Raw genomic sequence first — 23,162 nt, 5'->3', positions numbered from 1 at the left:
GCCTTGTAGACAAGTAAAGCCACATTTGTCAGGACATTTTCATTTTTAGACGCCATAAGTAAACTGAATCTGAAAAGACATGGATTTTGATAATACTTAGATCCAGTTAATTCCACCCTCAGGTCATGTAGAACAGGACAACAATACATGACATGGATTTCATTTTCTTCAGAGAGACAGAGAGTCAAAGTCAAAGTCAAAAAATGTTTTAATTGTCAGGCCTCTGGCCCATAACAACAGGAGTCACAGCAAAATGTAGCATGCAATATGTGTTCATTTACATACCATTCAGGCATTTTTTCCACAAAGTTAGTGCTTAATAGATATACATTCACAGTTTCAAGATTGTTTCAGAATTTTCACTAGCTACGATAGAAGAGAGTCCGGACAATGATGGGATTCTGAAGTATTTAAACGGTATTAATTCGTGTCTCAGTTCTGTACATTTAGGACATACAAAAATAAAGTGTATTTCATTTTCAATCTTGTTGGAGCAAAAAGGACAGCAACTATCAGCATTATTCAAATTAGAGACAGACAGAGAGAGAGAGAGAGAGAGAGAGCGAGCTTGGCAAGGGGTGTGAGTGTGAGAGGGAGACAGCTTGGCAAGGGGTGTGAGTGTGCGTGTGAGAGAGAGAGACAGAAAAGGGCTGTGGGGTCCTTCACCCTTTCCCAAGGCCTGACTAAGTGCATTGGGTTATGCTGCTGGTCAGGCATCTGCTTAGCAGTTGTGATGTAGCGTATACAGATTTGTCTGAATGCAGTGACGCCTCCTTGAGTAACCGAACTGAACCTAATCACCCTGGAAACGGTGGGTATGAAATCACTGCCTTGGTGGCTATGGGACCTTTAAGCTTTCATGATACAGATGTTCCATGGGGTTGACTCTGATGTGACCATAAAAGGCTGTTGGGCCTTTGACCCTAGAATCAGTGGATATGAATTCAGTGCCCTTATGGCCAGTTAAAGGCTCTGGGAACTCTGAGCTTTCATGGTCCAGTTGTTCCTCGGTGTGGACTCTGACGTTGGGTGGCTGCAGCGTGACTCTGTGGTGTATGTGTTGAACCTGGGACCTATGACTTTTCATTCTCTTACCCCCAGGTCACCCAGCACCTTTGGAATCCCATGCCAGGGGAACAAACTCTTCCAATTTTCCATAGTTATTGAAAAAAAAAAAAAATCAAAAATATAATTAAAAAAATTGGAAGAGTTTGTTCCCCTGGCACCATCATCTTATTCTTTTTCTTCCTCAACTTAATAGCGACAGTGAACATGCTGATTTTTGTTCTTTTCATTTTGAGTGATGCTGTATTTTCCCTTGATGGTCGGGAGAAAAACAACAAACAAACAACAAAAAACCCAACAGACCTACCTGATTGATACCTTCTCCATAACGAAAAGAGAAATATAATCCATTCAGCTATCACAAGATTGTTTAGAATGCCAATAAATATCAGTGAAATCAACGACTGACTCACTGACAATATTGATTTTGGAGGTCCGGCGATCTGTTCACACTCAGTACCGACTTCACTCTCATCATTGGTGAAACTCGGTCAGTCAGTATCTGGGTCACTCAGTACGACTGATTTTTATCAGATTCTCACGCAGAAATCATTGAAACGGTTAAAAATCATCTTCAGAATCGTCGTTCAGATTGTGCTGAAGCTCTTAGCAGTCGATCAGACTCATCTTGCAACTTTGAAAATTCATAGGGAAAACTTAACCAAATTGAACCCCGAAAGGTGCAGAATGTTCAGCAGGAAGTGACTCTGGCAAGAATCTGATTTACGTAAACAGCAATGGCTGAGCCCATTGTAGGAAGGTGGCACTAAGGGGTGCTCTGGGTTCAAGACCAAATTTTAAGCGGACGTTCCTGGGTAATGAGGGTTGAATTAATTTTCAACTTTTTATCTACGATCCAGGTGTTCCACGGGGCGGACTCCGACGTGGAGTGGCTGCAGCGTGACTTTGGGGTGTACCTGGTGAACCTGTTCGACACAGGGCAGGCGGCCCGCGTCCTCAACTGTGCCCGCTTCTCCCTGGCCCACCTGCTGCAGGTGTACTGCCAGGTGGAGGCCGACAAGCAGTACCAGCTGTCTGACTGGAGGATGAGGTGACGTGTGGTGGGGGGGTGGGGGGGGGTTGGTTGGGGGGGGCGGGGTTGGGGTGGTGGTGGTGGTTTTGGGAGAGGGTTAGGATGAGGGTGTGGTGTGTGTGCGGAGGGGAGGTTGTGGGGGGGGGGGGGTTAGGATGAGGGTGTGTTGTGTGTGTGTAGAGGGTTAGTGTGTGTGGGGGTAAGGTTTAGGATGAGGGCGTGTTGTGTGTGTGTAGGGGGTTAGTGTGTGGGGGGGGGAATGGTTAGGATGAGGGCGTGTTGTGTGTGTGTAGGGGGTTAGTGTGTGTGGGGGGAAGGGTTAGGATGAGGGCATGTTGTGTGTGTGTAGGGGGTTAGTGTGTGGGGGGGGAAGGGTTAGGATGAGGGCATGTTGTGTGTGTGTAGGGGGTTAGTGTGTGTGGGGGGAAGGGTTAGGATGAGGGCATGTTGTGTGTGTGTAGGGGGTTAGTGTGTGTGGGGGGAAGGGTTAGGATGAGGGCGTGTTGTGTGTGTGTAGGGGGTTAGTGTGTGGGGGGGAAGGGTTAGGATGAGGGCGTGTTGTGTGTGTGTAGGGGGTTAGTGTGTGGGGGGGGAAGGGTTAGGATGAGGGCGTGTTGTGTGTGTGTAGGGGGTTAGTGTGTGTGGGGGGAAGGGTTAGGATGAGGGCATGTTGTGTGTGTGTGTAGGGGGTTAGTGTTGTGTGGAGAGGGTGTATCCGTATGTTATTTCAGGTGTGTGTGTGTGTGTGTGCAGGGTGGTGAGAAGGGTTACATTACTAAATCATGTGCTTGCAGACCCTGTGTGTTCTCCAGGGTTTGAGGGATGAGGGAAAGGTGCCACAAGGGGTGTTTGGTTGAACTGATAGTGTAGGATGTGGTCATTTTACACAGTTGATGCAATGTTTCACCTGTCCATCATCTTGAAAACAAAACAACAACACACAGTCATCACATACAAACATTGATTCGCTGCATTGTGGAGGGGTATAAGTAATCAGATGACTAAAGACACAGCTTGACAGTTTGTAAACCTCACATAAATTTTTCTGTCAGCTCAAGTCTGCGTCACACTAAACATAAACAGTGCAATTATTTTGAGAACATGACCATTCTTCAAAGTAAACATTACTCCAGCTCATAGAATCCCTGTCAGCTAATATGTTAGAAAACCACACATCATTTGGCCATGAATATTAGAAAAGACAGCAGTTCATTTCCTGCAACACCTGAACTCACCCACACACATCCAGAGAAACAATATGACATCTTTCACAAAGTGAGAGCGTGTCGCTACACTGAGAGCACTAGCCTTTTTTTTGTTTTTTCCTGCATGCAGTTTTTTGTTTGCTTTTGTTTTCCTATCAAAGTGGATTTTTCTACAGAATTTGGCCAGGGACAACCCTTTTGTCGCTGTGGTTTATTGTCTCATCTGAATGACTAGCGTCCAGACCACCACTCAAGGTCTAGTGGAGGGGGAGAAAATACTGGCAACTGTGCCGTGATTCAAACCACTGCGCTCAGATTCTCTTGCTTCCTAGGTGGACGTGTTTACCTCCATGCCATCACTCCACACTGTCTGGTACTGACTTCAGTTGGGGAAGGTTAAAGCAGAGAGGAAGAGAGAGGACTGGGCCCCACCTTCCTGTGCCGAGTCCTGGACACAGTGGATGTGAAATCACTGTCCTGATGGGGAAGGTTAAAGCAGAGAGGGCCCCGCCTTCCTGTGCCGAGTCCTGGACACAGTGGGTGTGAAATCACTGTCCTGAAGGTTAAAGCAGAGAGGGCCCCACCTTCCTGTGCCGAGTCCTGGACACAGTGGATGTGAAATCACTGTCCTGATGGGGAAGGTTAAAGCAGAGATGGCCCCACCTTCCTGTGCCGAGTCCTGGACACAGTGGATGTGAAATCACTGTCCTGATGGGGAAGGTTAAAGCAGAGAGGGCCCCACCTTCCTGTGCCGAGTCCTGGACACAGTGGATGTGAAATCACTGTCCTGAAGGTTAAAGCAGAGAGGGCCACACCTTCCTGTGCCGAGTCCTGGACACAGTGGATGTGAAATCACTGTCCTGATGGGGAAGGTTAAAGCAGAGAGGGCCCCACCTTCCTGTGCCGAGCCCTGGACACAGTGGATGTGAAATCACTGTCCTGATGGGGAAGGTTAAAGCAGAGAGGGCCGTGCCTTCCTGTGCCGAGTCCTGGACACAGTGGATGTGAAATCACTGTCCTGATGGGGAAGGTTAAAGCAGAGAGGGCCGTGCCTTCCTGTGCCGAGTCCTGGACACAGTGGATGTGAAATCACTGTCCTGATGGGGAAGGTTAAAGCAGAGAGGGCCCCGCCTTCCTGTGCCGAGTCCTGGACACAGTGGATGTGAAATCACTGTCCTGATGGGGAAGGTTAAAGCAGAGAGGGCTGTGCCTTCCTGTGCCGAGTCCTGGACACAGTGGATGTGAAATCACTGTCCTGATGGGGAAGGTTAAAGCAGAGAGGGCCGTGCCTTCCTGTGCCGAGTCCTGGACACAGTGGGTGTGAAATCACTGTCCTGATGGGGAAGGTTAAAGCAGAGAGGGCTGTGCCTTCCTGTGCCGAGTCCTGGACACAGTGGATGTGAAATCACTGTCCTGATGGGGAAGGTTAAAGCAGACAGGGCCCCACCTTCCTGTGCCGAGTCCTGGACACAGTGGATGTGAAATCACTGTCCTGATGGGGAAGGTTAAAGCAGAGAGGGCCCCGCCTTCCTGTGCCGAGTCCTGGACACAGTGGGTGTGAAATCACTGTCCTGATGGGGAAGGTTAAAGCCTGAACCGGACTATAAATGGCGGGCGATTTGAATCAAGCCAGTTTCTCACCAGAGTCTGACACTGTGACGTCGGTGAAGGTTTATTCAAAATAAAAGCCTAATAAAGCTACGGTTTGGCTTCATTTATGGCAGAGAGCGAGATTTGCCTAGCAGCTTCCAATCTAGACCTGAATTGACTTTGGAAAGTACAAAATGTGTCAGCTACATGTAATACAAAATTTGAATGCAGAGAAAAGGGGCGGAGCTAGAACCGAAACCTTGCTCTCGGGAGTTAAGACTTTAAAGCAGAGAGGGCCCTGCCTTCCTGTGCCGAGTCCTGGACACAGTGGATGTGAAATCACTGTCCTGATGGTTGTAAAAGGCTATAGGAACTTTAACCTTTATTTTTTATCTTTCTGCCCCTCCCCCACCCCCCCTCCCCCACCCCCTTGCCAGACATGAATTCACACTTGTCAAACCTTGTTAGGGTGTTGGACAAAAACAAAAATTAAGTGGGATTTATTTTATTTTATTTTATTGATTTACTTTATAGACATTATTTCATAGGCTGTCACTGCTTTGTTGGCCAAGTTTGGTGGGACTGTCGTGATGTGCGTGTGCCCTGGTCTTGTTACTTCTCTCTCTGTTGACTTCTCTCTCCACCACGCAGTTATTCTTTTGTTTGTTTCATTTTATTTATAGCTTAGCTTAGTTTTGTTGAAATTCATGTATGATCACGTTTAAACTTCTAGCTATGAAGACATCCGTCACATGCTGAGTATGTACATATGTCAGGACAGGACTTCATATAAGATCTTCTTGTTGTCCTGTTCATCTATAACTGTGCTGTATTGTGAAATGTTCCAAATAAAATACTGGTTTAAACAGGACTTTATATAAGATCTTGTTGTCCTGTTCATCTATAACTGTGCTGTATTGTGAAATGTTCCAAATAAAATACTGTTTAAACCAATCCAGATTTGATCTCACTGTCTTCCCGCAGGCCTCTCCATGAAAAGATGATCCGCTACGCCCAGGAGGACACCCACTACCTTCTCTACATCTATGACCGCATGCGCAACGAGCTGATTGATCGGGGCAACGAGCAGAGGAACCTGTTGCAGTCTGTGTACCAGCGCAGCAAGAACGTGTGTTTGAAGGTGAGGGTGTGTGTACCAGCGCAGCAAGAACGTGTGTTTGAAGGTGAGGGTGTGTGTACCAGCGCAGCAAGAACATGTGTTTGAAGGTGAGGGTGTGTGTACCAGCGCAGCAAGAACATGTGTTTGAAGGTGAGGGTGTGTGTACCAGCATATCAAGAACGTGTGCTTGAAGGTGAAGGTGTGTGTACCAGCGCAGCAAGAACGTGTGTTTGAAGGTGAGGGTGTGTGTACCAGCATATCAAGAACGTGTGCTTGAAGGTGAGGGTGTGTGTACCAGCGCAGCAAGAACGTGTGTTTGAAGGTGAAGGTGTGTGTACCAGCGCAGCAAGAACGTGTGTTTGAAGGTGAGGGTGTGTGTACCAGCGCAGCAAGAACGTGTGTTTGAAGGTGAGGGTGTGTGTACCAGTGCAGCAAGAATGTGTGTTTGAAAGTGAGGGTGTGTGTACCAGTGCAGCAAGAATGTGTGTTTGAAAGTGAGGGTGTGTGTACCAGCGCAGCAAGAATGTGTGTTTGAAGGTGAGGGTGTGTGTACCAGTGCATCAAGAATGTGTGTTTGAAGGTGAGGGTGTGTGTACCAGTGCAGCAAGAATGTGTGTTTGAAGGTGAGGGTCAGGGCTTGTGCTCATATCTAAGTGTGTGCATACACTTGACTCTGTGTATGGATGTGTATGTGTTAACGCCACATTTGCATGCATGCACACAGTGGTAATGCATGTGATTTTGCTTGCTTTTCACAGGCACACACGTATTCATGGCACACACACAAACACATGCACATGTGCACACACACATGCACGTATGCACATATGTGCATGCACGTTCATATCTTATAACTCAGGATTCAAATTGAACTCTTTTTTTCTGAGTGCCAGTCGGGCACTGTGGACAAAACATTTGAGTGTCCAGTTGTGGTTTTGGGTACCAGCATAATAAAATGAAATAAAATCTTCCTTCGTTTCAAAGGTGTGCCAAGGACAGTCTTTGTGCCAGGCAAGTACATGCACTGGTGCTTTGATTCGTACTCCTGCAGTTCATTCTTTTTGTCATCCTCAGCTTTTGTCTCTGTTTCGGGAGCCTTTCTTTTAACATAGAAGATAGGAAATATCGTTCATCACTAACACGCCATGAATGTCAAAATCTGATCACACATGAGCAAAGATGTTGCTCCGCGAAGCGAGCTGCAGCAGACGACGCTTCGATCGATAGCGTTCGAGCTTGCTTTCTTGGTGTGTCTTTTAATTTGTTTTCTTTCGCCACTACCAGTGTTTGAGTGCCAGCTGGGCACTCCCGACAGACAACTTGCATGCCCGAGCCAACTTTTCATAGCATTTGCACCCAGGCACCCGCTAAATTCGAACCCTGTAACTTAAACAGACATAAAACTTAAGAATAAAAGGACTCACTCATACACAGCAAGATGTTGAACTCACACCATCTCCAGCCCCTCCAAACGATTCACAGCGGATGCTATAGATAGGGTTGAATTGGATGAGCATGAGAGGGAGAGGAGAGAGAGGCCGGTGTCTCCTACACCACACCACAGGGAGAGAGGCCTGTGTCTCCTACACCACACCACAGGGAGAGAGGCCTGTGTCTCCTACACCACACCACAGGGAGAGAGGCCTGTGTCTCCTACACCACACCACAGGGTTGAATTGGATGAGCAGGAGAGGGAGAGGAGAGAGGCGTGTGTCTCCTACACCACACCACAGGGAGAGAGGCCTGTGTCTCCTACACCACACCACAGGGTTGAATTGGATGAGCAGGAGAGGGAGAGGAGAGAGTCCTGTGTCTCCTACATGACACCACACTACAGGACAGTGTGTGTGACTGGGTGCAGGTGTTCCGGAAGCCGAGGCACACGGCGGACAGTCACCACGACCTGTACATGAAGAGCAAGAAGGTGTTCAACTCCCAGCAGCTGCAGGCACTCAAGGACATCTACGCCTGGAGAGACAGGACGGCTCGTGAGGAGGACGAGAGCACGCAGTGAGTGATTTGCATGTTTTTGTCTTTTTTTCAGTGCTGTCGGCTGTTTCGGCCTACAGTGCACTGTAGCGCATGAGGCACACCACCTGAATTTAAAGAAAAATGCTCCTGCCGTTAAGTGAAAGTCCTCCATTTTCTCTCTGCTAACAGCTGATGTTGTTTTGCAATTCGGTTTTCAGTTTGGTTCAGTGGTGAGCATGAACTATGTTGATTTGAACAGTGCTAAGACTGTTGCTGTTCAGTGCGACCGTGAGTTATTTTATTGTGATCAATGATGTTATATATGGAGTTTGTTGTGTCAGGTGACCCCGTGTGTTGGTCAGAATTTAGTTTTCAGACATAGGGCACATTCATGTTGACTTACACAGGGGTCAGATTTGAGTAAAAAAAAAAAGTAGCGCCTTATAGGCAGAAATTTACGGTATCTTATCCTGATTATTATTTTTTATTTTTTTCCTCAGATTTAGGACATTTAGTTTTCAACATTTCGATGATGATGGGGGTGATGAAGATGCTGCTATGTGATACCATTTAGGTTTTGACTGGGTACTTGTGATATATCCTGGCGTCAACCAGGCTTGAGAGATACAGACACCTGCTGTGTTAAGTCTGGAAATTTGAGCAACGCTCCCAAAGTGGCATCCTTGAAGTGGATAACCCTGGACTGTGTGGTCCCTGTCATCCAGTTGGGCCCATAGCTCTCTCAGGTCTGGGTAGGAGCTGGCTGCAGGCTGGTAAAAACTCACCTCTGATGGGAATGGAACCAGCGTCCATCCTGCCATTTGTCTGCAACGCAAACCACTTCATCATAGCGGCCAGTATCTGTTTGGGCTCCCTGGGGTGTGTTTGTGCATGGTTAAAAAATCCCAGATAGTTGTTTTTTTGGGTTTTTTTTAACTGTCCTGGGGACAAGTTGATAAAAAAAAAAAAACAAAAATGTAATTGTTCACCAAATTTCTAACTGCCCTCCCAAAGGAAAGAGACTGATCTTTACTCCGGTTTAAAGTCTGTGATGACCTCTGTTTTTTTTATGTAGAAGGTTAGGAATGCCAGAAGGTTTAGTTGTCCCTAGACAGTTGATCAGGCAGGTACTTTGATCTGTGATGTGAGTGTGTGTTTGTCTGTGTGTGGAGGGGAGGGTGGGGGGAGGGGGGAAGGCAGTGACTATATGTGACTGGAACAACCTGCCTGAAACAGCTATAGCAGCAGACACCTTGGACACCTTTAAGTCTAGGGTGTCCCCCAATCAGTAGTTAATTAGATAATAGGTCCCATACCCCCCCCTCCTCCCCCCCCCTCTCTTACCCCAATACTTTTGGGTTTTTTAATTTATTTTGGGGGCCCTGCTGTCTTAGATCAGCAAGGGACCGGCTAGCTCGGAAGGGCGAAAAGTGAAGTGATAGTAGCCTGCTGGAGAACCCACTTAGAGTAGGACTAAGTTTTCATCCTCACTAATAGGTCTGTCGCTTTCTGTTGCTTGTTTTTCTTCCATCGCAACCCAACAAAAACGGTGTAAAAATCAAATTGATGATTGTGGCCGTCAACGCAGTGAAAGTGAAAGTGGAGGGGAGGGAAGGGGAAGCAACAATGTGTTATGAATTTAACAGCATCTGCAGGCCCTCAGAGCTGTCCATGGTGGGTGGGACGAGGATTAGAGAGTGCTTCTTATAAAACGTCGTATCTCATTGTTCTGTGTAATCAGTTGAGTGCCGTAAATATTTTGCTTACGGCCTTTGAAACATTGACATAATGCCTGCTATAGATAGTTCAGACAAACATTGTTTCATTTGTGTTAATCCATCCCCCCCCCATCCCCCACGCCTCAACCCCCCCCCCCCCTCATTTGGCATATGTATACATATGTAACTAAAATGGAAATGAAAACCATTTATTCCCCCCCCCCCCTTTCCCCCCAAAAATACTACTGTAAATATATTGTTCACATTAAACAGATAATCACCCTAAATAGAATGAATGACGGGCGCAATAGCCGAGTGGTTAAAGCGTTGGACTGTCAATCTGAGGGTCCCGGGTTCGAATCACGGTGACGGCACCTGGTGGGTAAAGGGTGGAGATTTTTACAATGTCCCAGGTCAACATGTGTGCAGACCTGCTAGTGCCTGAACCCCCTTCGTGTGTATACGCAAGCAGAAGATCAAATACGCACGTTAAAGATCCTGTAATCCATGTCACCATTCGGTGGGTTCTGGAAACAAGAACATACCCAGCATGCACACCCCCGAAAACGGAGTATGGCTGCCTACATGGTGGGGTAAAAACGGTCATACACGTAAAAGCCCACTCGTGTGCATACGAGTGAACGCAGAAGAAGAAGAATGAATGAGAATAGAAAAGAAATGTTAATGTGTGCAGGTATGTGTTGCCGAACCACATGCTGCTCCAGATGGCGGAGATCCTCCCCCGGGAGCGCCAGGGAGTGCTGGCCTGTTGCAACCCCATCCCTCCACTGGTGCGGCAGTGTCAGCACGAACTGCACAGCCTCATCCTGCAGGCCAGGGAGACCACTCTTACCCAGGTGGGTGCATGGATTGCCTCCCTCCCTTTTTTTTTCCAGTGGCGGAGATGGGGAAATATTTGTTAGTAACGGCGGCTGTGGTATTGTTCTGTACACATTCACCCCATGGACTGCTGCTGCTGAGTATGTTTGTCATTGAAGGGCTGTGACCATCACTGAGGTAAGACAGACCTTACAGGTCAGGATGTCAGTGAAGGGCTGTGACCATCACTGAGGTAAGACAGACCTTACAGGTCAGGATGTCAGTGAAGGGCTGTCACCATCACTGTGATAAGATAGACCTTACAGGTCAGGATGTCAGTGAAGGGCTGTGACCATCACTGAGGTAAGACAGACCTTACAGGTCAGGATGTCAGTGAAGGGCTGTCACCATCACTGAGGTAAGACAGACCTTACAGGTCAGGATGTCAGTGAAGGGCTGTGACCATCACTGAGGTAAGACAGACCTTACAGGTCAGGATGTCAGTGAAGGGCTGTCACCATCACTGTGATAAGATAGACCTTACAGGTCAGGATGTCAGTGAAGGGCTGTCACCATCACTGAGGTAAGACAGACCTTACAGGTCAGGATGTCAGTGAAGGGCTGTCACCATCACTGTGATAAGATAGACCTTACAGGTCAGGATGTCAGTGAAGGGCTGTCACCATCACTGAGGTAAGACAGACTTTGCAGGTCAGGATGTCAGTGAAGGGCTGTCACCTCACTGTGATATGATAGACCTTACAGGTCAGGATGTCAGTGAAGGGCTGTCACCATCACTGAGGTAAGACAGACCTTACAGGTCAGGATGTCAGTGAAGGGCTGTCACCATCACTGAGGTAAGACAGACCTTACAGGTCAGGATGTCAGTGAAGGGCTGTCACCATCACTGAGGTAAGACAGACCTTACAGGTCAGGATGTCAGTGAAGGGCTGTCACCATCACTGAGGTAAGACAGACCTTACAGGTCAGGATGTCAGTGAAGGGCTGTCACCATCACTGAGGTAAGACAGACCTTACAGGTCAGGATGTCAGTGAAGGGCTGTGACCATCACTGAGGTAAGACAGACCTTACAGGTCAGGATGTCAGTGAAGGGCTGTCACCATCACTGAGGTAAGACAGACCTTACAGGTCAGGATGTCAGTGAAGGGCTGTCATGTCACTGAGATAAAACGGGAGCTTAGCAGTCAAGGGGTTAGTGACATATCCATTACTGTGACCGCCAAGTGCAGACATGCACTGTACCTCTGATGGATGTGTATCTAATGGATGAAAACAGTGGGACATGTCCTAAGTATGTTAAATCAGAACAGGCACTACTGTTGAGAACACCGCTGAAGTGACTCAGCAGCAGTGAAGGGTCTCCTCTGGTATGTGCCTTGGCACAAAATGTTATGAAAAAACAAAACAAAAAAACGAACAACTTGCCTTGCCTTGCATTGTGTTGAAGCATCCAGGGCGACCTTACATCAATGAGTTCCTTTGAACTGCTGACGCTGGGACTGCGACAGACGAACCTGGGTTTGTGTGTGTAGGGGGATGTGGGGGGGGGGGGGGCAGGGGGGGACTTGGAATGAGTGGTGTGGGACTAATGCCACTGAAACGGGGCAGACGATAGGGCAGCAACAAAAAAACAACAACAAAAAACAGAGAACAAAAGATACTCCAGATGTCTTCACCATGTAAGCACAAGAGATACTCCAGATGTCCTCACCATGTAAGCACAAGAGATACTCCAGATGTCCTCACCATGTAAGCACAAGAGATACTCCAGATGTCCTCACCATGTAAGCACTCACCATGTAAGCACAAGAGATACTCCAGATGTCCTCACCATGTAAGCACCCTGTCGACAGATGCAGAGATGCCAGCTGTTATGATTTTGCCATATTTTGCTATGCTCCATCGCAGTTTGTTCCAACACCAACATCAAAAGTTTTTCGCTGAGTTCATTTTGGACTTCATAGCTTGGTCACATGCTTTCCTGTCGTCACATTACCCAGACGCTCTGGACCTGTCGTTAAAGAGACATGGCAGTCATTACTAACATTGGTCTCACATGATGATGCTCAGCTAATCGTGTGCGTGTTTACATCAAAAGAGTTGAGTGGACCAATCAGCTTAATCGTAGGAGTTACACCGTGTTGGAGGTAGGCCCAAGTGTTTGTATGCCTTGTAGATTAAATGTACGTTTGCTGATGTGGCTCAGAGTCCCGAGTGTTCCAACCAAATTTCCTGTATGTTCCTACTAACACTTGACGGGGGTTGGCATCTGTGCAGTTTCTCTGAGTGCTCCTACAAACACTGGTCAGGGGTTGGGGTCTGTGCAGTTTCTCTGAGTGCTCCTACAAACACTGACGGGGGTTGGCATCTGTGCAGTTTCTCTGAGTGCTCCTACAAACACTGACGGGGGTTGGCATCTGTGCAGTTTCTCTGAGTGCTCCTACAAACACTGACAGGGGTTGGCATCTGTGCAGTTTCTCTGAGTGCTCCTACAAACACTGACAGGGGTTGGGGTCTGTTAACAGATGGAGGCCAAGAAGACGCCCTTGGAGCCCTCCTCTGCCCAGCACCCCCACTACCACCACACCTCCGTCACTGCCTGCCCCCACGACCTGTCCAAACACGGCGCCCACCTGCCCCCACCTGACACAGGTAGGTGTTTCAGATTGGATCAGCTTTCAAATCAGCTTCAATATAACAGATGAACATTACATGTCGATGAAAATATATATTGCTATATTTATAAATAAATGTTTTTATTTGCTTATTTATCTATTATTGATTTAAGAAAAGAAACCTTATCCAGGCTACCTTACTGATGGGTACATGTGGGTCTGTGTTATTGCAAAGAAACCTTATCCAGGATACCTTACTGATGGGTACATGTGGGTGTGTGTTATTGCAAAGAAACCTTATCCAGGCTACCTTACTGATGGGTACATGTGGGTGTCTGTTATTGCAAAGAAACCTTATCCAGGATACCTTACTGATGGGTACATGTGGGTGTGTGTTATTGCAAAGAAACCTTATCCAGGATACCTTACTGATGGGTACATGTGGGTGTGTGTTATTGCAAAGAAACCTTATCCAGGCTACCTTACTGATGGGTACATGTGGGTGTGTGTTATTGCAAAGAAACCTTATCCAGGCTACCTTACTGATGGGTACATGTGGGTGTGTGTTTCTGCAGGTGGTGTCCCAGAAAAGCCCAGCAGTTCCCTGTCAGGGGAGGAAACGGACATCCCCCTGAAGAAAAGACCTGTCCTGTCCGCTCTGGATTCCTTCAACAGTCTGGTGAGTCAGGGGCTGAATAGACACACACACACACACACACACGCACGCACGCACGCACGCACGCACGCACGCACACACATACACACCCACACGCACATGCACATGCACACACACATGCACACATTATGCACATTGTACACTCTCACACACACACACACAACCAAGCACATGCATACATGCACGCACACACACCACGATCACAAACACAGACACTCACACACACATGCAAGCATTGCATATATACACACGTACATAAATATACACACAGGCACAGAGACTAAGACAGACGGACAGACAGGCACACACACGCACACACACACACACACACACACACAGAAACAAACATACACACTGATATACTTAGGTAAACAGACCCACAGACAGACAGACACGCATGCATGGAGACACACTGACACATATAGACCAATGCACACATACACACATGTTTCAAGCGAGTATCACTTCAAAGTTAAACTGAATCTTCAACAAGATATGCATGCACACACAGACACAGACACACACAGACACATAGGCACACAGACACACACACACACACACACACACACACACACACACACACACACACACACACACACACTCAAATGCACTTGTTTTATCAGTCACATATACACACACTTATTCTATCACTCTCTCACATCTTAAATCCCTGTTAAAACTTGTTTTTCTTCTTTTTCTCCAGAACAATGTAGGAAAGAAAAACAGCGTTGCCAGTAGAATCCAGAATGCCTTCATCAGCCCCTTTCTCTGTGTAAGTTTCTGTTGTTTATGTCAACAGCTGCTGTCGTATGTCCTGAGGCTTTACTGTCCTTGTGTATGTAGTGTCTGTGTGTGTGAGAGACTGAGTGTGTGAATGACTTGTGTGTTGGGGTTGGGGGTATACTAGCATTGTAATTTGAGTGTATAATTATTTTATTGCTTAAAAAAAAAAAAAAAAAAATCATGGTGGTAAAGCCTCCTTCAACCACTATTGACCTTTTTGTTTTTGCTTCTAATGTTATTTCAAAATGCGTAGGGTTTTGTTTGATTTTGTTTTCCTTAATTTTTGTGTGTGATATATTTTATTTCAGTGTGCTTCTTGGGTTTCAAACATAAAACTGAATCTCATTGTGTCTTTGACAAGTGGGTGGGGAGGTGGGGGTGTAAGGTTGTTCCTTTGTTATTGACATATTCTTGCTTTGTTGTTGTTGTTGTTGTTGTTGTTTGTTCCTTTGTTGTTGACATATACTTGCTATATTGTTTGTTTGTTTAAAACATTTGGATAAGGATGTTAATGAAAACTGTCAGAGATTTAAGAGTTGTGTTTTTCCCCATTTATGTTTCAATCCAGGTTTGAATTACTATGTATCTGTAACTATCTATCTATCTGTCCATCTATCTGTCTATCTATATCTGTCTGTATCTCTCTCTGTATATATATATCTGTCTATCTGTCTATCTATCTATCTATCTATCTATCCATCCTTAGTATTACCTAGGGATTTTAGACTCAATTTCAGTTAGTCAGCAGAGAGAATATTTCATAAGCTGACCATTTGCAAAGTTTGATAGATGCTACTGGTGCTAAGATATTGTTATTTTAGTTTGGTATGATCAAGAAGAAAAGAATGCTGCTTGTGATTTTTAAAATTCTTCAATGTTTGTTCAGTATTTTGACAGCTCTTCTGTAGCAACATCAATATTGACCTCAGCTGTGTGGTGATGACATGTTATAGACAATACGTCACAGACATTGACGTCAACTGTGTGGTGATGACATGTTATAGACAATACGTCACAGACATTGACGTCAGCTGTGTGGTGATGACATGTTATAGACAATACGTCACAGACATTGACGTCAACTGTGTGGTGACGACATGTTATAGACAATACGTCACAGACATTGACATCAACTGTGTGGTGATGACATGTTATAGACAATACATCACAGACATTGACGTCAACTGTGTGGTGATGACATGTTATAGACAATACATCACAGACATTGACATCAACTTTGTAGTGATGACATGTTATAGACAATACGTCACATACATTGACATCAGCTGTGTGGTGATGACATGTTATAGACAATACGTCACAGACATTGACGTCAACTGTGTGGTGATGACATGTTATAGACAATACGTCACAGACATTGACGTCAGCTGTGTGGTGATGACATGTTATAGACAATACGTCACAGACATTGACGTCAACTGTGTGGTGACGACATGTTATAGACAATACGTCACGGACATTGACATCAACTGTGTGGTGAAGACATGTTATAGACAATAAGTCACAGACATTGACGTCAACTGTGTGGTGATGACATGTTATAGACAATACGTCACAGACATTGACATCAACTTTGTAGTGATGACATGTTATAGACAATACGTCACATACATTGACATCAGCTGTGTGGTGATGACATGTTATAGACAATACGTCAGGGACATTGACATCAGCTGTGTAGTGATGACATGTTATAGACAATACGTCACAGACAAGACACTCTCCTGAGGAAGCCCAGTGGGTGAAAACTTTAGAGAGAAAAGGAAGAAGGCGTGCTGTTTATTTCTTGGGGGATTTTCCAGTATTTTTGCTGTTCTCATTTGAGAGTCTACCCTTGTTCAGTTGTTGAATTGTTTTCATGGAGTGGTGTCTGCAGTTCCAGGATTTGGCTTGTGTTCTCATTTTTCTACCTAGATAGATAGATAGATGGATAGATAGATAGCAGGAGGCAAGTTTGGTGAGCTGTTTCAAGTCTGAACAAATATGAAGGAGACCGTATGTTGATGAGTTTTATTCTTGACGTAAGAGTGAGTTCCAGTTGAAAGGAGCTTAGAAAGAAAAGTGTTGGTATGATTTCGTTCTGATGAGGAGTGTTCAGCGTTTTTGAGTCAGGTGGTTGACATTCTTCAGAGGTTTTTTTTTTTTTTTTTTTCAGTTTTTACCTAATGGGGATGGTTCACACCAAGAAAGCATCTTGAAACCAAAAACTGAAGCAAAGGTAAGGGGTGTGTGTGTGTATGTGCATGCGCGTGCATGCGCAGGTATGTGTATGTGTGAGATTGTGTACGTGCATGCATGCGCATTATGTGTATGTGTGAGATTGTGCATGCGTGTGCACATACAGGCATGTGTGTGATGAAGCATAATTTTCATTGGATGACTCTTATATCTGTACAGTTTTTTCATTGGTCACTTCTGAATTAACTTTGATTTCATTTTACATTTTTTTAGTGTCAGGTCAGTTTTCATTGAATGATTTATAATGGGAGGGGGTTTTTCATTGGACAGTTCGGACATGAGGAGAGTCTACATTGGGTGGGTATTAATGTGGGGTTACTTTTCATTGGATGATGGTGTTGTAAAGACTGGTTTTCATTGGACGTTTCTGATCATGTGATGTGTGTGGTAGGTGTGGCGACTGAAGCAGCACACGGCCCCTGCCTCGCAGAAGCGGAAAAGTGATGTTGACCTGAATACCTTTGCTCCGGAATTTGGTGAGTGAATTGTATTACTTTTTTTTTTTTTTTTTATCATAACAGACTTCTTAGTGTGAAATCTGTGCAGCTTTCCCTGCGGAGAAAGCATGCTACTCTTTTCTTGTTTTTTTTGTTGTTGTTGTGTTTGTTAATTCTGTCTGCAAGTGTCCTTGTTTTACTGTCAAAGTGGGCTTTTCCACATGATTTTGCGATCGCGCCTTAATTTTAGCCCGATCTCCCAGTCGAACCATATAATTATGTGACCTGGTTCAAGACAGTTTGACAGAAAACAAGAACGCCAGAGAATCGACAGACAGACAGAAAATACAAAAAAACTTAGCCGTATGGAGAGCACAGGAACAGGAGTCATAATGGCTGCCGTCAAAAGAGGGCGCTAGCCAGCGGGACAAAGGGGAGGTTACCTACTTCCGGGAGGTTATTGGCCATAGTTTCATTTTCTCCGCATAGGCGGATAGTAGTTTGCACAGGACAGGAATGTCAGACCCCTGCACTAATTGGGTCACGGTAAGTGTGTTATTTGAACGTAATTTTAGATAGAAAATTTCCTTTTTCCACATGATTTTGCCAGGGACAACCCTTTTGTTGCCATGGGTTATTTAATGTGCGTTTAAGTGCATGCTGCACTCGAGAACACAGTTGATAATGTCATCAGAAAGACTGGTGATCAGACCATCACTCAGGGTCTGGTGGGGTGGTGGAGTGAAAATGTGATCTGTGTGTGGGACTGGAAACATTCACACTCTCTTCCCAGTCAGGGGCACTGTGTTGTGGTGTATTGTGGTGTGGTGTGTTGTGTTGTGTTGTGTTGTATTGTATTGTATTGTGTTGTGGTGTGTTGTGCTGTTTTGTGTTGTGCTGTGGTGTGGGGGCACTGTGTTGTGCTGTGTTGTGGGGGCACTGTGTTGTGCTGTATTGTGTTGTTTTGTGCTGTGTTGTGCTGTTTTGTGTTGTGTTGTGCTGTCTTGTGTTGTGTTGTGGTGTGTTGTGTTGTGTTGTGCTGTATTGTGGTGTTTTGTGTTGTGTTGTGTTGTATTGTGGTGTGTTGTGTTGTGTTGTGTTGTGGTGTTTTGTGTTGTGTTGTGTTGTGTTGTGGTGTTTTGTGTTGTGTTGTGTTGTGTTGTGCTGTATTGTGGTGTGTTGTGTTGTGTTGTGCTGTATTGTGGTGTGTTGTGTTGTGTTGTGTTGTGCTGTATTGTGGTGTGTTGTGTTGTGTTGTGTTGTGTTGTGCTGTATTGTGGTGTTTTGTGTTGTGTTGTGTTGTGCTGTATTGTGGTGTTTTGTGTTGTGTTGTGTTGTGGTGTGTTGTGTTGTGTTGTGTTGTGGTGTTTTGTGTTGTGTTGTGTTGTGTTGTGTTGTGCTGTATTGTGGTGTTTTGTGTTGTGTTGTGTTGTGTTGTGTTGTGCTGTATTGTGGGGGCACTGTGTTGTGTTGTGTTGTGTTGTATTGTGGTGTTTTGTGTTGTGTTGTGTTGTGCTGTATTGTGGTGTTTTGTGTTGTGTTGTGTTGTGGTGTGTTGTGCTGTTTTGTATTGTGCTGTATTGTGGGGGCACTGTGTTGTGCTGTATTGTGGGGGCACTGTGTTGTGCTGTATTGTGGGGGCACTGTGTTGTGCTGTATTGTGGGGGCACTGTGTTGTGCTGTATTGTGGTGTGTTGTATTGTATTGTATTGTAGGGGCATTGTATTGTGCTGTATTGTGGTGTATTGTGTTGTGGTGTATTGTGTTGTGTTGTGTTGTATTGTAGGGCATTGTAATGTGCTGTATTGTGGTATTGTGTTGTGCTGTATTGTGTCACGTTGTATTGTATTGTATTGTAGGGGCACTGTATTGTGGTGTATTGTGTTGTGGTGTATTGTATTGTAGGGGCACTGTATTGTGGTGTATTGTGTTGTGGTGTATTGTATTGTAGGGCATTGTAATGTGCTGTATTGTGGTGTTTTGTGTCACGTTGCATTGTATTGTATTGTAGGGGCACTGTATTGTGGTGTATTGTGCTGTATATGCCGGTGATATTCAGTTTGAGTATTGTGTTCTGTGATCAAAGATCTGACCAGCACATATGATGGATGTATTGGTCAGGTATCTGTGGCCCCCCCACACCCCCTGCCCCCCCTCCAACACCTCCCCCCCAACTCCTTTTTTTTTTCTATTTCAGTTTAATTTTTCAGCAGAATTGGTTTAGCTTAGGTATATGAATCACTCTGCATACTTTGACGCCCCCTTGAAACTTGAAACTGAAAAAAACAACTTGCTTTTCATTTGAAACTGAAAGTGTTGTTGATAAATAAAGATGTGTTGTGTTATGCTGTGCTGTGCTGTGCTGTGCTGTGCTGTGCTGTGCTGTGCTGTGCTGTATTGGATTGCATTAGATTGCATTGCTTTGTACTGTACAGAAATCAGTAAAAGGTTGAACAGCGAAAAACATGGTGAGTGGGGGACCTTTTTTTGTGTCACCACACATATTTTCTTGTAAATAAGATGATAAATAGTTGGGAACAGATCTGCAGATCTGTGTGGAAAATGTGTAAGGCTAAAAGTGTTCAGAATGTTCACAGCCTATGGTGATCTGTAAGCTACTTTGTTACTTAAAAAAAAAGTCTTTTCACTTTGTGCTGTTTGAGAATATTTATTGTATTCCTTGTATTAGTTGTAATGAATGCTTACAAATGATTGTAGTAATTGCTGGTTGTGTTTTTTTATTTTGGTGTTTCTTTAAAAAATCTTCTTTTTATTATTACTATTATTTTTTTAAGAAGTGCTTTTAGATAAGTGTGGTATAGATAATATAACTATATTCTTCTGGATACTTTGTATTTGTCTTTGTATTTGTATTTCTTTTTATCACAGCAGATTTCTCTGTGTGAAATTCGGGCTGCTCTTCCCAGGGAGAGCGCGTCGCTATGATACAGCGCCACCCATTTTTTTGTGTTTTTTTCCTGCGTGCAGTTTCATTTGTTTTCCCTATCGAAGTGGATTTTTCTATAGAATTTTGCCAGGAACAACCGTCTTGTTGCCGTGGGTTCTTTTACGTGCGCTAAGTGCATGCTGCACACGGGACCTCGGTTTATTGTCTCATCCGAATGACTAGCATCCAGACCACCACTCAAGGTCTAGTGGAGGGGGAGAAAATATTGGCGGCCGAGCCATGATTAGAACCAGCGCGCTCAGATTTTCTCGCTGCCAAGGCGGACCCTCTAGGGCATCACTCCACCGGCTGTTGTCATTCTCCTTCTGCGTTGTCTGCTTATCGTTATCATCGTTCTCGTAGTTTTTCATATTTTTGTTGTTGCTGTTGTTATAGTAATGATAATAATAATATTAATCTTCTTTCCATTATTATCATTATTATGATGATCATCATCTTTTTCTTAGCGCCACCAGTGAAGAAACATGTCCAGGCCAACACATTCAAGTCAACAACAGCAGCAGCAGCAGCAGCAACAGTGCTGACTCCATCACAACCTTCTGCCAGTTCAGCAGCTACAACACCGATGACATCATCATCGTTGACGCCAGCCGACACCAAGTCAACGGCAGAAGCAGGGAAGAAGAAGAAGAAGAAGAAGAAAAAACCTGTGGAGCCGGCGGAGGAAGAAATGCCCTTGTCGTCAAACCAGATGGTGAGTGATGGTTGTAGGGTTGTGTGCTTACATCTGTGAACAGACACACACACACAGGCACACACACACACACACAGAGGCACACACACAGGCACACACACACACAGGCACACACACACACACACACACACACACAGGCACACACACAGGCACACACACACACACAGGCACACACACACACACACACACACACACACACACACACACACACACACAGGCACACACACACACATTCACACACACACACACACACGCACAAAAGCAAGAAAACAAAGTGCACACATACAAACACACACACACACATACACACACACACACACACACACACACACACACACACACACATAGGTACACACACACACGCACACACACACACACACACGCATGCACGCACAAAAGAAAGAAAAGAAAACAAAGGGCACCCATACAAACACACACACACACACACACATAGGCACACACACACACACACACACACACACACACACACACACACACACACATAGGCACACACACACACACACACACACACACACACACACACACACACACACACACACACACACACACACACACAAAAGCAAGAAAACAAAGTAACAGCAACACCTAAATTCTCACGTTAACGTCACCGTTATGTTACTGTCTTTCAGCTGAAGAAGAAAAGGAAAGAGAAGAAGGCCAAGAAGAGAGCCTTCATCACGGACTCCCCCATCGGAAGCCCCCCAGACTCCCCCTCACCTGTTCCCCCGACCCCACAATCCCCGAAGGGAGAAGAGAAGACAACCCAGTCTGTACCCGCCACCACCACCACCACCCCTCAAAAAATGGACGAAGACGACAAGAAGAAGAAGAAGAAAAAGAAGAAGAAGCAGCAGCAAATCTTGAGCGTTTCCTTCGCGGCCGAGCCTAAAAAGATTGCAGGGGATGCCGACGAGGGAGGGGTGGAGGAGGGGAAGAAGAAGAAGAAGAAGAAGCAGAAGAAAAAGAAGACGCTGACGGAGACTGCAGTGGAGGAAGTGGAGGAGAACATCACACCCTTTGACTATTCTGCTGCAGACAAGTCGGCTGTGACAGGTGAGCCTGAATTAACAGTACGTACTCATTGAATCATAACTTCAGTCCAATGTCTTCATCACACCCTTTGACTATTCTGCTGCAGACAAGTCGGCTGTGACAGGTGAGTCTTAATTAACAGTACGTACTCAATGAATCACAGCTTCAGTCCACTGTCTTCATCACACCCTTTGACTATTCTGCTGCAGACAAGTCGGCTGTGACAGGTGAGTCTTAATTAACAGTACGTACTCAATGAATCACAGCTTCAGTCCAATGTCTTCATCACACCCTTTGACTATTCTGCTGCAGACAAGTCGGCTGTGACAGGTGAGTCTGAATTAACAGTACGTACTCATTGAATCATAACTTCAGTCCAATGTCTTCGAAACACGCAACAACGAACACACACACGCACGTACGCACGCCTGCACACATGCTCTAATGATATAGCGATAAACACTGCCATTAGAACAATGACTAACCTTCGCCCCCTGACCCAGTTTGCAGTGAGCAAGTCCATTGTATTTTTTTAACGTGAACTGAAGCCTATGACTGAGAGCATCCTATCTAAAATATTTGGCGCAGTGGAGTGTTTTACACACAGAAACTTGGTTGTGAAAGAGTTAAAAGTAAATTTTGTTTTCTCCATAAAATTACATTTAATCCCTAAACTGCCACTGTGACTAAGAACATTACCTAAGAATGCTAGTTGAACGCTGCCTCAGATAAAAAAAACAAACTAGGAACAATTCCATGAAGGTTCAAGAGGGCGGGGAGGGGGAGTGGGGGGATAGAAGTTGATCGTTGAAGAACAAATCTTTGCAGTAATTTTTGCAGTTTTAACACTTAAAGTCTTTGTGCCATATCAGTACAGCTGCTCTGCAGTGTGTGTGAACCAGCCCTACAGTGGATGAGTGCACTGTAAAGAGAGCCATTCAGTACAGCTGCTCTGCAGTGTGTGTGAACCAGCCCTTCAGTGGATGAGTGCACTGTTAAGAGAGCCATTCAGTGCAGCTGCTCTGCAGTGTGTGTGGACCAGCCCTACAGTGGATGAGTGCACTGTAAAGAGAGCCATTCAGTGCAGCTGCTCTGCAGTGTGTGTGGACCAGCCCTACAGTGGATGAGTGCACT

At 45.4% G+C, this 23,162-nt stretch overlaps 1 protein-coding gene across 1 annotated transcript in view; it reads left to right on the top strand.

Moving 5' to 3' along the window:
- LOC143301831 (exosome complex component 10-like) overlaps window positions 1–23,162 on the top strand; it is a 49,430-nt gene that overhangs the window by 17,514 nt on the left and 8,754 nt on the right. Inside the window, exons 10-20 of the mRNA XM_076616239.1 lie at window positions 1,926–2,116; window positions 5,878–6,034; window positions 7,875–8,023; window positions 10,397–10,559; window positions 13,069–13,195; window positions 13,734–13,837; window positions 14,538–14,606; window positions 16,794–16,856; window positions 17,268–17,352; window positions 20,728–20,975; window positions 21,626–22,049. Of these exons, the coding sequence (XP_076472354.1) occupies window positions 1,926–2,116; window positions 5,878–6,034; window positions 7,875–8,023; window positions 10,397–10,559; window positions 13,069–13,195; window positions 13,734–13,837; window positions 14,538–14,606; window positions 16,794–16,856; window positions 17,268–17,352; window positions 20,728–20,975; window positions 21,626–22,049 (1,780 nt within the window). The remainder of the gene's footprint in view (window positions 1–1,925; window positions 2,117–5,877; window positions 6,035–7,874; window positions 8,024–10,396; window positions 10,560–13,068; window positions 13,196–13,733; window positions 13,838–14,537; window positions 14,607–16,793; window positions 16,857–17,267; window positions 17,353–20,727; window positions 20,976–21,625; window positions 22,050–23,162) is intronic.

Source organism: Babylonia areolata, chromosome 28, assembly GCF_041734735.1.
Source record: "Babylonia areolata isolate BAREFJ2019XMU chromosome 28, ASM4173473v1, whole genome shotgun sequence".
Taxonomy (NCBI): domain Eukaryota; kingdom Metazoa; phylum Mollusca; class Gastropoda; order Neogastropoda; family Buccinidae; genus Babylonia; species Babylonia areolata.
The sequence above is the reverse complement of the archived record's forward strand: the minus strand, read 5'-3'. Positions and strand labels throughout refer to the sequence as shown.